This window comes from Gossypium hirsutum, chromosome A09 (assembly GCF_007990345.1).
Source record: "Gossypium hirsutum isolate 1008001.06 chromosome A09, Gossypium_hirsutum_v2.1, whole genome shotgun sequence".
In the NCBI taxonomy this organism is placed as follows: domain Eukaryota; kingdom Viridiplantae; phylum Streptophyta; class Magnoliopsida; order Malvales; family Malvaceae; genus Gossypium; species Gossypium hirsutum.
In genome coordinates this window covers 72,703,620-72,719,577 of record NC_053432.1, presented here as the reverse complement: position 1 = coordinate 72,719,577, position 15,958 = coordinate 72,703,620, and the positions used below count along the sequence as shown (strand labels likewise).

Genomic DNA, 15,958 nt, shown 5'->3' with positions numbered 1-15,958 from the left:
ATATGGAAATTTTATTTGATTTTTAAATTATATATATAAAGTAATTAATACGCATATATACTAAATAATTACTTAAATTACGGACCAATTTTGGTATTTTTAAATGGTATATTTAAAGAAGAATTATTATTATTAGAAAAAAATTCACCACCTGACACTACCCATATTTAAATTTTTTAATCAATATATCCACTTCCAAATTAATTTGAGATAAACTACAATTTGCTAGTGAAAAGTTTATATATATTATTGTTCCAAGATCATTTTTAAATCTGTTTAATATCAATAACCAACCAAGTAATGCACCCTAAATTATTATCATAAAATTAAATTTTATAATTAAAACTTTAATATATTAATAATTATTTAAAAGAAATTATAAAAACAAATTACCATCTACTATCTAGTCTTCGTTAATTTCTTTCTTTCTTTTTTCTTCAATTTTAATCAACTAGCCAAATAATATAACCCTTTTCTTCTTTTATGTCTATATTTTCTCCTCTTCTATATTACTTTATCCAACATATCCTAAGAATTTTTAATGGTGTTACTGATCACATGACTAAATGTGCTGATACAAGTAGTTTTTTAATACGTTTATTTAGATCTCTACCGACTTCAGTCATGAACTTGTTGAAAAGAGATCGCAATATATCTATTTCCTCTTGATCATGATTTTATCTAATATAATCGCTTAATGATATCCTTTTCTATTAAAAAAAGTTTAACATATTCAATTGTTTTTTTTTCCTCTCCACAATGATTAAATTGTTCCATTTATTTGAAAAATATACTAAATTGCTCTTGCCATTATAGTATCAAGACCATTGAGTTATTATTTCATTTGTTTCATTTATTTTAATGTAATTTTATAATTCCCTAATAATACTATTTTTAATTTTAATATAAAATTGGCTAAACCGATGGGAAAACAGTTGAAATACATTTAATATTCTTTATTACATGTATTTAAAATACATAACTTTGTTACACTTTATTGTAATTACATACATATGCATATGTTGTATTATTATTATTTTCAAAACATATGTTTTATCTTTAGATTACTTAGTACCATTTATGTATTGATAAAAATATTTTTCTCACGTAGACGCGTGTGATGGTTATATTAATATTTATAAAATTAATTAATAGATTGTTAATTAAATAAATATAATGAAGATAAAATTAATTGATGAGACTTTTGAAATATAAACCTATAAGTACTTTTTTTTAATAGTGAGAATATAACTTATATTGGGTTGAATTCTGCATTAGCCTCTATTCTCTGTGTAAGTTGTGAATTTAGTCCTTATACTTTAAATTGATTTATTTTAGTCCATGTACTTTTTTGAAATTTGAAAATTAAGTCTTTACTCAAATGTGAGCAGTTAAATCAAGTAGTTAAATTATGCCATTAGTCTTGTAATATACGTAAATTTGTAGATTTAGTCTATTCTCTCCAATTAAATCATTCTTAATCCTTAATACTTTTTCAAATTTCTATCTCGATGTAGAAGACAACCATTAAATCTATTAAATTGCCTTTGTTTAAGTGGTATGTGAAAATAATGAATTGATATGACATTATACATATGATAATATATGTTAAGATCACCAATTACAGGGACAAAAAATGATTATGGACTAAATCCACAACTTGCCCATGTTAGATGAAGTAATAGCAGAATTTAACCTTTATAGTATTGTCGGGGTGATTGAAGTGGCATAAAGGATAATTCAGTGTTTTACAATGTCAAAATAGCATCACCGTAATCGAACATGATACCTTGGTCCAGTTGTGCTGTCTACCGTTGGTATAGTATTTCTACCCTCGCTCTATAAAGAAACAACGGGACAAACATCACCCCCACCGCTATGCCTATTCCCCCACTCAAATTTATTTCACTTTTAAATACCAATTAATATTACTTACACTTTCCCTTTACAAATAGATAATCCAAAAGCAGAGCAAAAACAGAGATAACCATTCTTTTTCTTTTGTTGTTGTTGTTGTCATGGCTTCTCTGCCTTTCATCTTCTTCTTATCTTTCTTTATAATCTCCACAACATTGACGTCAGCCGGCGCCGCCGCCGCCACCATCAAACTCTCCCTCTCTCCCTTCCCTCACCCTTCTTCCTCCCATCCTTACCAAATTCTCAACAACTTAGTCACTTCTTCTGTTGCAAGAGCCCACCACCTCAAACATCCCAAAGCCAAGGCCGATAATACTACCTCTTCTCTTCTCAGGGCTCCCCTATTTTCTCACAGTTATGGGGGCTACACTATCTCCCTCAAATTTGGAACTCCGCCTCAAACCCTTCCTTTCGTCATGGACACCGGGAGCAGCCTCTCCTGGTTCCCTTGCACCTCTCGTTACCTTTGTTCCCAATGCGCATTCCCCAATGTTGACCCTGCAAAAATCCCCACTTTTGCCCCTAAACTTTCATCTTCCAGTAAGCTCGTAGGTTGTAGAAACCCCAAGTGTAGTTGGCTTTTTGGCCCCGACGTTGAGTCTCGTTGCCAAGACTGTGAACCCACTTCCGAAAACTGCACTCAAACCTGCCCTCCTTACATAATTCAATACGGTTTAGGTTCCACTGCTGGGCTTCTATTAGTAGAAAACCTTGCTTTCCCCCAGAAAACCTTCCAAGATTTCCTTGTCGGATGCTCCATCCTCTCCAACCGACAGCCCGCTGGAATAGCCGGGTTCGGTCGGAGCGCTGAGTCTATACCCTCCCAATTAGGCCTCAAGAAATTCTCTTACTGTCTCGTTTCTCGCCGGTTCGATGACACTGGCGTCAGCAGCAACATGTTGTTGGAAACCGGGTCGGGTTCCGGTGATGCCAAGACCCCAGGCCTTAGCTACACACCGTTTTACAGGAACCAAGTGGCTTCAAACCCAGTTTTCAAAGAGTTCTACTACGTAACTCTACGTAAAATTCTGGTGGGCGATAAGCACGTCAAAGTTCCGTACAGTTATTTGGTCCCAGGATCAGACGGTAACGGTGGCACCATAGTGGACTCGGGATCAACATTCACTTTTATGGAGAGACCAGTGTTCGAGGTAGTCTCGAAAGAGTTCGAGAAACAAATGGGAAATTATAGAAGAGTGCGTGAAATAGAAAACAGATCGGGTTTAGCCCCATGCTTCAACACTTCGGGCTATACTTCAATAGAAATCCCCGAATTGAGTTTCCAGTTCAAAGGAGGAGCCAAAATGGCATTGCCTTTGGTTAACTATTTCTCATTTGACGGTGATGATAAGGTTGTGTGTTTGATGATCGTTTCAGACAATGTGGTCGGCCAAGGCTCACACAGCGGTCCTGCAATAATACTAGGGAGCTTTCAGCAGCAGAATTATTACATCGAATTTGATATCGCAAACAATAGGTTTGGATGGGCTGAACGAAGCTGTGCGTGAGCTGCACTTTGTTATTTTGTGTTTTGGCCATGAATATGAAAGTCATCTTTTTCTTTTGCTTCTATTTTTAATGGAATGGTGACAAAAGGGTTATTAGCTTCTTTTTTCTGTCATTTTTAATCAAAAAGTTTGATTATATTGAAAATTTTAATGCATCAATATACTATTATAACAATAATAGTGGCATCTGAGTTAGCAGCTTCCTAGTGATTTTCTTCCAAAGTAAGTATTCTTTTCTTTCAAAGGTCTCATCATCTTCCTTTTGGGCATCTTTCCCTTTTTCTCTTTATTTCATAAAATGGGGGCAACAGCACCTTCTTTATTACCTTCCTTTTAGGTGATTTCCTTCATGTTCAACTTTTTCGTGAAATATCATTATTTGGGTAAAGTTGCTTCCCAAAATTTACCCCGATTTTGAAACAAATATCCATTCCCAGCTGAGCTGATTTATAGTTTAATTCATTGAACTGTTTATTAAACCCATTCTCTTCTTGTATAACTGTTTCACTTTAAAAGTAATTCAGTTGGAATCTTTTATGTATGTATGTGTCAAAAGAGAATTTTTATTTTTCTTTTTGTAAGTGGAGAGAGCAGGGATTGAACTCTATTTCAACCAAAGATTTGAACCTTTCACTATTATTTGAGTTTTAAAAGAATAGTTGCTAGGGTAAGACGACCATGAAAAATAGCAACACAACAACCAAATCATCTGAAATTCTTACAAAAAGTTATCTTAACACGTTGATGTCCACCTATCTACAAAACAAGCGAAGCTGTGGGGTTCAAACTTGGAAGCGATACATAGAATAGGTAGATTGTCTACAAAATGAAAATTAAATTACATGAAAACCAGCAGTAGTAGTAGGACCACTTTGGTTGATAGTCTAGTGTTTCAAATGGGGTTTACAGCCATCCAATTCTCATCTTCTCCACCTATCCAATTTTAGTTTAAAACAACACATATTATACCCTTTTCCCTTTTTCAAATACTCTTTGAGTGTCTCTATTATAATTGCCTCAACAAACATGAATTCATGAACGACTTTTCTTCGTTGATTATCAACGGAAAACAAATATATATACTCAACAGATGAACTCCAAATTCATGTTAACAATGACTCTGAATAGGAATGATATAACTTAAAAGTTATAAATAAAAAAATAAAAAAAAAGATTTGGTGTGTGAATCACATGGATCATCAAACTTTAAGGTAGTTTGTGGCTTTTTTGGGGGGCTTCTTCCGGAGTATGGTCGGCCTATACTTTACTAGAATGGGGGAGTTTTGCTAGTGGGGGGCTTCTTACATAATTGTTTTATCTTTCATTAGACACTTGCACATTGTCTAAGGCTTCCTTTGGATGACCAGTTAGCTCTATTTTAATGTGTTTGAATCACTTTTTTAGTTCAATCTTATTGGTGAAGTATTTGGATAATACCTCCAGTTGTCGAGTGGATTGATTCTCACTGTGCTGCACCTCCAATTGTTCACTGATGGTTTTTGCTGCAGTACGCTCAACACAATCCTTTTTTTCTAATTTTACCCATGGCCCTTTCTTTCTTTTTTATTAACGATTTCTTTCCCTTTTAATGTCTAAAGTTGAGAAGCCCAAGCAACTTATCTCTAGATTAGGTTGGGTAAATACTTATATTATATAATAAATTAATAAATATTATAATTTATAGGATAATAAGTAAATAACAATTGAGGTGTTTTAATGTTATAACTATCATTTAAATAAATAAAAATATGATAATTTATAAGATAATAAATAAAATATCAAAAGATACATTTCAATATTTTATTAAATAAATTTATAAATTCACATATTTTAATAATTTTATAAAAGTAAAATAATTTTAAAAACTTTTGATATATATCAATTCTAATCTGATATCCTTAAAAGTTATTTTCTATTCTCATTTTACCGCTACAGCTGCGTTTGAATCCGAACACACAATCTACCGTTATTTGTAATCTCACCGCTATAGTATCCAATTTTACTGCTACAATATCTAATCTCACCGCGCATCCAAACTAAGCCTAAGTCAATTTTGCACATGTTGTTTAATAAAAGTGAAATTTCATAAATCTAAATTTGGTTTCTACAGTATGACTAATCTTTATCTTACTCATAAATATTGATTTCCTTGCGTTTTTTCCACCAACCCAAAGAAAAAAGAAAAAATTGAACTTTTGTTGATTGAAGGACTATAATGATATATAAAAACAAATTATTCTTAAGTATTTATTTAATCTTAATTTCGAATTTGATGATTATATAACTTTCAACCCTTCTTTTTTAGAAACATATAAATTAAAACTCTGATTAGGAAAGGGTATGCGTTTTGTTTTCCAGTTTTAGTCAATTTTACCCTTTCGTAATCATGGAATTGGAAAAAAGAAAAAAAGAAAAAACAAGGTAACCAGTAAAAACACTTTAGGAAAAATGTGTTGATGAAGACGTCGTGAATTATCCCTAAATTCTTGTCGGTAGTAAAAGGCAATACAACATATATGCCCATGGCGATTCATCCGCATTTACCATACAAACGCTGAAACTAGGCGATGGGAATTTGTAAAACCATATAAATGCTGACACTTTATGCCCAGCCTCTAGGTAGATTCTTCCATTTTGTTTTTAAGAATTCCTTATATTAGAAATTAGATTATATTTTACTCTTATAATTTTAAAAATAAATATAAAAATTAATCTTTTTTTAAAAAATTTTATTTATTTTTAATAGTAAAAATTAGATTATATGTTAACATATATGGGCTGATTTTTAATAGAAGGACCAGTTTTCTTTTTTATCCAATGTACAATCACTATATGGACCAATCCAATCAATATAAAATTCGATATAAAAAAAAACCTAAATTCAAAAAAGTCCAACAAAATCTAAATCCTAAGATTTTTTAATATTAAATAATCCGAGCTTTATTAAAAAAAAAATTTGAAATTTAAAATAAGTGGAAGAATCCAAACCCAGCCTTTAATCTTTTCCCTCGCTGAATAGGTGATATTAGATTGGATGTAACACTTTTATCATTCAAATCCTTCTAACTTAAAAGTTGTATTCCTTCCTTTGCACGTAAATAAAAAAGCAGAAAGAAGCGTTAGGCCTAGCAAACATGCGGAAGTTAAGGTCTATTTCTCTTTTGTTACATAGGGTTTGATCCTATTGAAATTAATTTGTTTTTAACTAATTTTCAATTTTAGTTGGCATTAAATTGGATTTATTTTAACTTTTTCAAAATTTTAATTACATAAAAAAGTTGTCCCTCTCATCAGCCTTAATTCAATTAATTAAATATTAATTGAATAATTAATTACATAAAAATTATCTCTCTCGTGTTTTAAATTGTAATCTTTAACTCCTTCAAAATTTTAATTACATCTAACTTAGTTGATGTTATTTTCGAACTCAAACTATTTTTAAAAAATATGAACACTCAGATGCAATTTAATTATATTTCATTTATTTACAAATTAAAATTTAATTAAAATCAATGCAATTTGGTTTTTAATATCTAAGACAACTATGTTATAATATACTAAAAACTTGCATCAATTTAAAAAATATAAAACATATTTAAATATATTATTAAAAATATAGTAATTAAAAAATCAAATCAATTAAAATTTTAATAATTTTATTGTTTATAAAAAGTTGTAAAATAATGAGAAACATTATTAAAAAATCCTTTAAAGAAATTAAATTAAACCAATTAATAAATTAAAAACACTTTGCTATACATAATACATACATTAAAAAAATGGAGGGTGATTTTTTGGCGTAGTTTTGATAAGTATATTATAATAAAAGTATGATTTTTTTATTTTCTATTTTCTTTTATTCAAAACTTTCTTAAAATTTGCAAAGAGATTTTAAAAGCCCAAGTACAAATTTAATCAAAAAGCCCAAAGCCGACCCTTAATTCTCTTTGTTCAGTTAACCTCACTTACCCATTTTCTTTTATCATTTAACGTCCCTATAAATGTATTTCTTTATAAACTAAACATAAATTTATTACTATATTTTAACTCTATTTTGAATTTTGTTGCTTTATTTTTATTTTATTTAAATTTTTCTATTCAATTTTACTTTAAAATAATTTTATAAAAATATTAAAATTAAATAAAAATGGTCATTTTAAAATTATTTTTTTCTTTTATGATATTTTTATTTTTATTTTTCAAATTACTTTATTTCATTGAATAGGAATTCTAATTTAATTTATTATTTTTTAATATTCATAATTTAAATTGTTTTTAATTATTAAAATAAAATATTTGAAATATTTTTTGTTATTAGATTTTTATGTTTTTAAATCATCAAAACTGATATTGAACAGTAAGATTTAATTAAAAATTTTAATAAAATTACCCGTGCTAAATAGACAAAAGTCTTAATCATCACTAATATAAATGTTAATAAATTCTTAACTTAAATGGAATTAATATTGTTGAAAACTTTTGAGATCAAAGATTTAAATAAATTTAAATACGTAATGTGAATAATTTATTAGGAGTTTAAAGGAGATTTGAAGATAATTTTAAAAAATTATAAAAAAAAATATTAGTATAAAGAAATAAATAAAAAGGAAATATGTATGCTAGTATAGTAAAACAATTCTAAGGAAATGTCAAGACTTTTTAGATTCTAAAAAAACTCAAAACCTCAATTTCTTAAGTTTTAATGGATTCAAAAATACCTCAATTTCTTGAGTTTTAATGGATTTAAAATTTAAGTTTTGCATTTAAAATTTGTGTTAGTATTCTGTAGATAGTATAATTTTTTATTTCACAATTAGTTTTAAAAAATTGATAATTTAATTTTTTACTATATCATATAACACACATGTCAATCCTTCATCCTGTTTGTGGAGTTTAAAAACTCCACTAACAGTATATAAGATAACTTCCTTAAAATTTTAGTTGACATAAATTGTTTATCTTGTGTAAAATGAGTTTGATTATATATATCAATTAAAATATATTAGATTATGACACTCATAATATGAGTGAAAACATTCATATGATACATTTATAAAAAAACTTGATATAAAAATCAAATATCCTTTGGTTGAACTATATTAAAGTTGAAACAGCGAGTTGCATGATGTTTTAGGTTCAAATTCTGTAATTATGTGCATTTTTTTTTGTACAAAAAAGGAGAGAAATCCTCTAAACTTAAACTATCCTTGGCTTAGCCAAGCCAAGATTGTCATCATGAACATGGTTTAACACTTCCTCTGATGGTTGCATAAAGGAATGAACACCCATGAGTAAAGATAAGCCATAAAAGCTAAGCCATCTGTGACTTTGTTCCCTTCTCCATATGTATGCGACACCTTAATGTTTCAACGCTGTTGTAAAATCATAATAATAACTTGAAGAATTGCTGAGTGATGTCGAACTGCCAACCTATTTCTAATCAACAGAGTCACAATCAAACTGTCAGTTTTCAAAATAATACGATGTAGACCAAGATCTCACGCTAGCTTGTGACCATCTAACACACCCCATAATTCTACTTTCACAACAAAACATCGACCAATATTTCTACAAAAACCCAACATCCTTCATGGTCTTGGATTATCTTGCTTGCTTTAGCTACAACATTATCATCTCTATGCGCGCCATCGATGTTAACATTATACCACCCATTTTCCAGTTTTTCCCATGTAACAAACTTGCAAATACCACTCCTTCCACTAGGACTAAGTTGATCCTTCATTTGTTGCATCAAAATAATACCAATATCACATTCTCACACTCCTTGCCAATATGCTTTCCCCTTTAATAAAGTCGACATTGAATACGTACTTGTTCCTTCAACTCCACAAGTTCCATATAAAGTATGATAGGTTTGACAGATTAACCGAATTTACCCCTTCATATCCAATGTCAAGAATTCATGCATCATTCCTGTAACAGCCCGAATTTGACCCTAATCGGAACGGTAGTTTCGGGACAACGAATCAGAGTCAAAAAAATATTTAAATATCATTTTCTATGTTTTGAATGTATGAATTTAGGTGTGCTAAATTTTCGTGTTTAGATTCGATGATTTGAGTGCTTGATTATTAAAAAGGATTAAATTGCATCAATTGATTAATAAGCATGCTATCATGAAAATGTTAAAGTGTTATGTCTTTAGAATATTGAGGTTTTGAATGGCAATTATATCATTAATAAATATATGGATGGTAATGGCTTAATGCATGATGTCTTTATATGTTTATTTTAAAGTTATTTGTGAGATAATTATTTTTATAAGTATTATAAAACATAAAATGGAAAGCCATGCATGTTTGTATCTTTAGGGCCGAATTGAAGTTGTTTTTGTAAGTTGGAGTATTTGTGATGATATTTAACCTTAGACAATTGATATGGACGGTATGGGACATAAAAAAAATAAAGCTATGTTATTTTTTTCAAAGGTTAAACTAGTAAATTATTATTAAGAGAAGTTTTAATAAAACAAAGCATAAAAAAAAAAGAACATGCATGTAGTTCATCTTGGAGGCCGAACAAAGGAGAAAGAAAATAAAATTTGTGGCTTTGAAGCTTCGGCCATTTGAAAGCAAAAATTCAAGCTCAAGATCAAAAGAGAGCTGATTTGGATCGAGGGAAGTCGAAACTAGTCGAGTAATCATTTTTATCAAAAGCTAATAACCAAGGTAAGTTTTTAAGTAATTAAGTCAAATTGAATTTATTGTTAATGAGATTTATGAATTTATTGAAAGTATATATATATAAAGGCTATTATTATAGTCAAATGTGATATTTAGGTGAATGTCTTATAATCGAATGTGATAGATACATGGATTGATATAGTTGAATATGATATATATATATGTTTGACATAACTAAGTGTGTATATATGTGTAGTTGGATAAAGTTGAATGTCTATATATGTGTGATTGGATATAACCGAATGTGTATCTAGGTGTAGTTTGATATAGCCGATTGATGTATACATATATATATGTGTGAGTTTAATATATCCGAATGAGATATTGAATAGGGAGATAAATAAGTTAATATGTGGTTGATGTTTAAGCTTATTGTGTATATGATTAAATGAGTAATAAGTTTGAGGGATGCACTAAGTGTGCGAATTTGATACTGAGCACTAAGTGTGCGAGTTGGATTTAAGCACTATGTGTGTGAATTAATTTCTGAGCACTAAGTGTGTGAGTTGGATTTAAGCACTATGTGTGTGAATTAATTTCTGAGCACTAAATGTGCAAAATCAGATATTGAGCATTAAGGGAGCCAATTAATTTCATGCTAAAAAATTGAGTTTGGTAAGTCCTTAAGCTATGTTATGTACTAAATTTAAATAAATGTTAAATATAAGTGCCGAATTGAATTGTTAGAAATTGTTATACCACTGCCGAATGAATTTGTAAGGTGAATGATATTATTATGGTGTAAAAGTGAATGCCGAAGGTGATCTAAAGTGATGAATGGTTTTAATGGATGTATATTGAGGTATTCAAATATGATTTATAATGTGAAAAATATATATGCTATGTTTCAATGTGAAAGTCGAATGTGTCTTATGATATGAAGGATATTTGTTCTGTTTCAATGTGAATGCCGAATGTGATTTATAAGGGTGAATAATATTGTGATGAGTTAAATGTGATGGCCCGATATGATTTTGAGTTGGAAATGATAATTCAAAGACTTTGATAGTGTTCTGTTAATGATCGGTAGTGTAAGACATGTGATTGAGATATTCAGGCTCCGAGCCTAGCAGGCCTTGTGCCGGTGGATTCATTCAAGCTAAAAGTCTAGCAAGTCTTGTGTTGTTAAATTTATTTGGGCTTTATGCCTAGCAGGCCTATTGCCGGTGATTAAATATCAGACCTTGAGTCTAGCAGGCCTAGTGCCAGTGTAAGATTTCAGGTTATAATCCTAGCAGGCTTCGTGCCAGTGAATAAAATTGGGCTCCGTGCCTAGCAGGCCTTGAGCCGGTGAATTGTATTAAGTTATAAGTCTAGAAGGCTATACACCGATGTGAGATCAAATGTAGTAAACGAGCCCTAAAGGTTTGGAGAAATTGGATTATTAATTATCTGAAATAAGGTACGTATGTGTTTCGATATTTATTGTCAAAATGTGTATATTTGTGAAATAAGTATGTATACGAATTCGATTGTCAATGAACATTTGGTATAATTGGTTATATGTGATTTTAAAGTGATTTGGCATATGTGATTAGGTATGAACTTATAATGAAGTGACATATTCGATTGTATATATATACATGAGATTATACAGGGTTTGTATACTCGGCCTTGTGAAATAATCTATTGAAGTGAATTATTAAATGTCATGTGATGATATATTGAATTCATACATGTATACCTATTCATCATTTCGGGATATAAACAATGTAGTGAATTTTATACATTTGATCTTATGAGTAAGAAATCATGTGATGTTGAAATTAGCTAAGTAGATTCAGCCAAGTTCACTTAGCTAAGATAAAGTATGTTCCCAATGGTATTTTTTCGCCAATTAAATGATGATTCTATATGAAGTTAAATCTTGTCTTGTGAGCTTGCATAAATAAGTGGAATTATAGTTGAATGTATAATGACATTTACATGATTTGGTATCATCGACCATGTAGGCTATGTATACATATGAGTGATATTATACTATGAATTTTGGATTTGTTTATATGGATAAATGTATGTATGATGATTATGATTATTTGGATTGGAAGTGGATATGATTATGATTATATAATATATGGTCTATGTGAAAATGAGATGTGATTAATGGCAAGTGACTATAATCAAATAAATTATATAGGAAACGTGATATGGTAACCGTGTTCGTAAATATATGATTCTGGTACATGTGAATTATCTTTGAAACTCAAAAATGTAAAGTGATTATGTATTTAATAATGATATGTGAAACATGTTACCATGAATGAATGAAAGGTACACAGATGAATATATGATATATGTGCTTGCTATATGGCCCTGTGGTCCCATGATTTGAACATGGGAAATATGAAATAAGAAAAATGGTTTTGAGATATGACTAGGTCTTAATTTGAAATCTGGACATGAAATGGATATTAAGATGGTGATATTATGATGCATGGTTTTTATATTTATAAATTTAGTTTAGTGTTATGGAATTATAATTATCATTGAAATGATTTATTTGCTTATGGCTTACTAAGCTTTCAAAGCTTACTCTGTGTGTTTTTCCTATGTCTATAGAGCTTCGGAGATTTGCTCGGGTTGGAAGTCTGGGAGACGTCTTCACACTATCCAATTTTCGTTTCGGTAAATAAGTGTTTTGAGAATTGGTTATGTGGCATGTATAGGCTAGTTTCGATACGATTCATTTTGATTTGTACACATATAAGCCATGCGAAAATGGCTTGTTTATTATGTCAAATTAGTTTAGTACTTTGATTAAATGAGGTTACAGATGTTGAGGAATCAACCAAAGTATATTATAAGTCTGGACTATGCTTGATATTTTGTTTGTGGTTTTGATGTTTTGGATATTTCAAGTAGTAATGTTCATGTGTCGAATAGGGTTAGATAAAGATGATGCATATTCGATTATGTATGTTTTTATAAGATTCATTAATGAGATCTTTGATTGATTTAAGAGTTTAAGAAAATGATTACTTATGATTGATATGAATATATGCGTATTTTCGGTAATGCCTCGTAACCCTTCCGGCGAAGAATTCGGGTTAGGGGTGTAACAATTCCCCCTTTCACAACTTGTTCCTAAATTGCTCTAGCTGGTATACAATGTCTCAAAATATGGCTAATACTCTATATGGAATCCCTACAAAACTTACAACGTGCACATACAGCTATATATTGTTGCATTCAACGCTCATTTGTTAGCAAATTGTTTGACACTACCAACTAGAGAAATACTCCAAATCCTATGCAGCACAAGAAAATGCCAAATTAGCTTCCAAGTCCTGTCCCTCACAGCATCAATCGTACCAATAAAAAATGCATAGGCTGACTTAACTGAAAATGCCTCGTAGAATCAAATATCCATCCTGAAAAATCCACTATATCGTTAAGATCAGAAGGTTTATGAGCCACAGTACACAATATTGCACTTGGTGAGATCATATGCTCAAACTCCGTCCATCTCCACTCTCCCTCCAATGTCACCATAACTATAGTAGGGCACATGGCCATTATAACTTCCGATAATTGGGTACAACTATGAATCAAAAGTCCACCATCCTGAAGCCAATTAACATGCCAAAAATCCACCTTCATGCCACTTTTTACATTCCAAAGAATTCCACTCCTAAATTCATCCCCTGACTCCACACAACCCTTTTAAAAAATGATAAGTATTGAAAGATTGAAAGATGTTAGGATTACTTCTTGCCATTTATATTTTGTCTTCAGCACCAGTACCCATAATTGGTCCAGTTTATTAATCAAATTAAATATGATCTTCATAAGTAAGACATTATTTTGACACTCTATCTTTTTAAAGCCAACACCTCATTGTCTTGTATTTTTACACAAATCTTCCCAACTTATAAGGTGTATATCTCTCCTCTTCTCAGGATGACCCTATAAAAACCTCTATATAAATTTCTTCGTCTCATGGAAAACACCCCAAGGGATAACCGTTGATGCACCGAAATTGCTACTAGTATTGCCTTAACAAGGGTAGTACGACTAGCTAGGGAGAGCATTTTCACCTTCCAACTAGTTAGTTGTTGTCGCATGTTTTGAACAATGTACTGGTAGGTAACCTTATTGACCTTTTGATGATGTAAAGGGACACCAAGGTACTTTCTTAAATCTTAAACCTGTGAATACCCAAGGCTATTGCTAATAGCCTATCACAGATGAGGAGAGACATTCTTAGAGAAAAAAAATTTGTGTCTTTTCCACACTTACTAATGTCGTGAACTAGCAAAAAATATATCCAATGCTCTCCTTATAATTTTCATTTGCTCAGTTGACGCCTTTGATAATAAAATAAATCATTTGCAAAGAACAAGTGAGAGATACTCAACCCACTCCGCACAAGCTTAATAGGCTTCCGATACCCATTCTTAACTTTTTCAGTAATCAATTGAGCAAATCTCTCAATACAAAGAACAAACATATAAGGAGAGAAAAGATCGCCTTGACGGATAACTCGAGATGGTGTAAAAACTCTAGATAACTCTCCATTCCAAATAGCCTGCATAGTCGAAAAGGTAACATAATTTGTGATAACATGTATCAATGGAGTGGGAAGCCCAATATATGACAAAGTGTCTTCAATGAATCCCCAATCGAGCCTGTCATAAGTCTTCTCTAAATCAAATTTAACAACCATCCACCCTTATTGGATTTTTTATACATAGAGTGAATAATTTCTTACGTTATAATAATATTGTCCGTTATACTCTAGCCTAGTACGAAACTTGATTGATTAGGAAGAATCCACATTGGCATTAGCAATTTCCTAATAGATTTATCAAAAAACATAAAGATATAAATACCATCAAAATGATACATATTTGTTGCTTTGCAAAAGAAATGAGCCTTTAGTAATTTCCTAATAGAGTTGAAATCCAATTAATAGCTAGCACCAACTCAATTAGCCCCTCAATATATAGTATAAATTATATTTATTCTTAAAAAATTATTATAAATTTGTGATGTTTCATAAGAATATATGTTTATCATAAAGATAAGAATCTTTATAGTTCGAATTCTGATCAATTTAAGTTAATAATAAAAAATTAATATTTAAAATAAAGGTTGAGTTGATTATTATTTATAGCAATAAATTCAAAATTAATTAATGATGAAATGTTATTGAAAAATTTTAAAGGGAAAACAACAGTTGATTGTCAGCCTGAAAATGTGCAGAAGCTCATGATATGAGAATGTAGAAGCTCATGACATGGTTTGAATTTGTGGCGGTTGTGTTCTTTTCCACCTTTTTTTTGGATATAACTTAGATTTTCAATCATGCGTTCATACTTTTTGATTTGTATTTCTTTGAACTTTATTATCTCTGAGTTGCAATTTTATTCTTCTTTTCTGTGTAAAGATTTGAAAATTGATTAGGCCAATGAATCTCTAAAAAAATATAAATATGATTTTTATCTGTATTTATAAAAGTGTGATAAACCTCAAAAATATATATAAATATTGATTTAATATGTAAATTTTAATTTTTTATAATTTTATATATAAAAATTTAATTTAATTTATTTTTCATAAATTGTTAACACAGTTATTGATATAAGATTATTTTATATTTTATAATGTATACATAAATAATTATATTTATTTTATATAAAATTAATTTAATGTATTTATTTTTTAGTAAAATCAAAAATCGAAAAAAAAAATTAAGAAACATTTGTTGTTAATAAAATAATTTCTATTTTTAGGAAAAAAAAAGAAGAAGAAGAAGAAGATTTCGATTTGGTTATAGGTTCCAGTAGTAAAGTTGACGTGAAATTTAAAAAACGTTGAACGTTAGTT

At 30.0% G+C, this 15,958-nt stretch overlaps 1 protein-coding gene across 1 annotated transcript; it reads left to right on the top strand.

Annotated features, from left to right (window-relative positions):
• Nucleotides 1–1,770: 1,770 nt before the first annotated feature.
• On the top strand, nucleotides 1,771–3,526 carry LOC107889432 (probable aspartyl protease At4g16563). The gene has a single exon (XM_016813846.2). It carries the CDS (start codon nucleotides 2,019–2,021, stop codon nucleotides 3,423–3,425), a length of 1,407 nt encoding a protein of 468 aa, XP_016669335.1. The 5' UTR covers nucleotides 1,771–2,018; the 3' UTR covers nucleotides 3,426–3,526.
• Nucleotides 3,527–15,958: the final 12,432 nt, after the last annotated feature.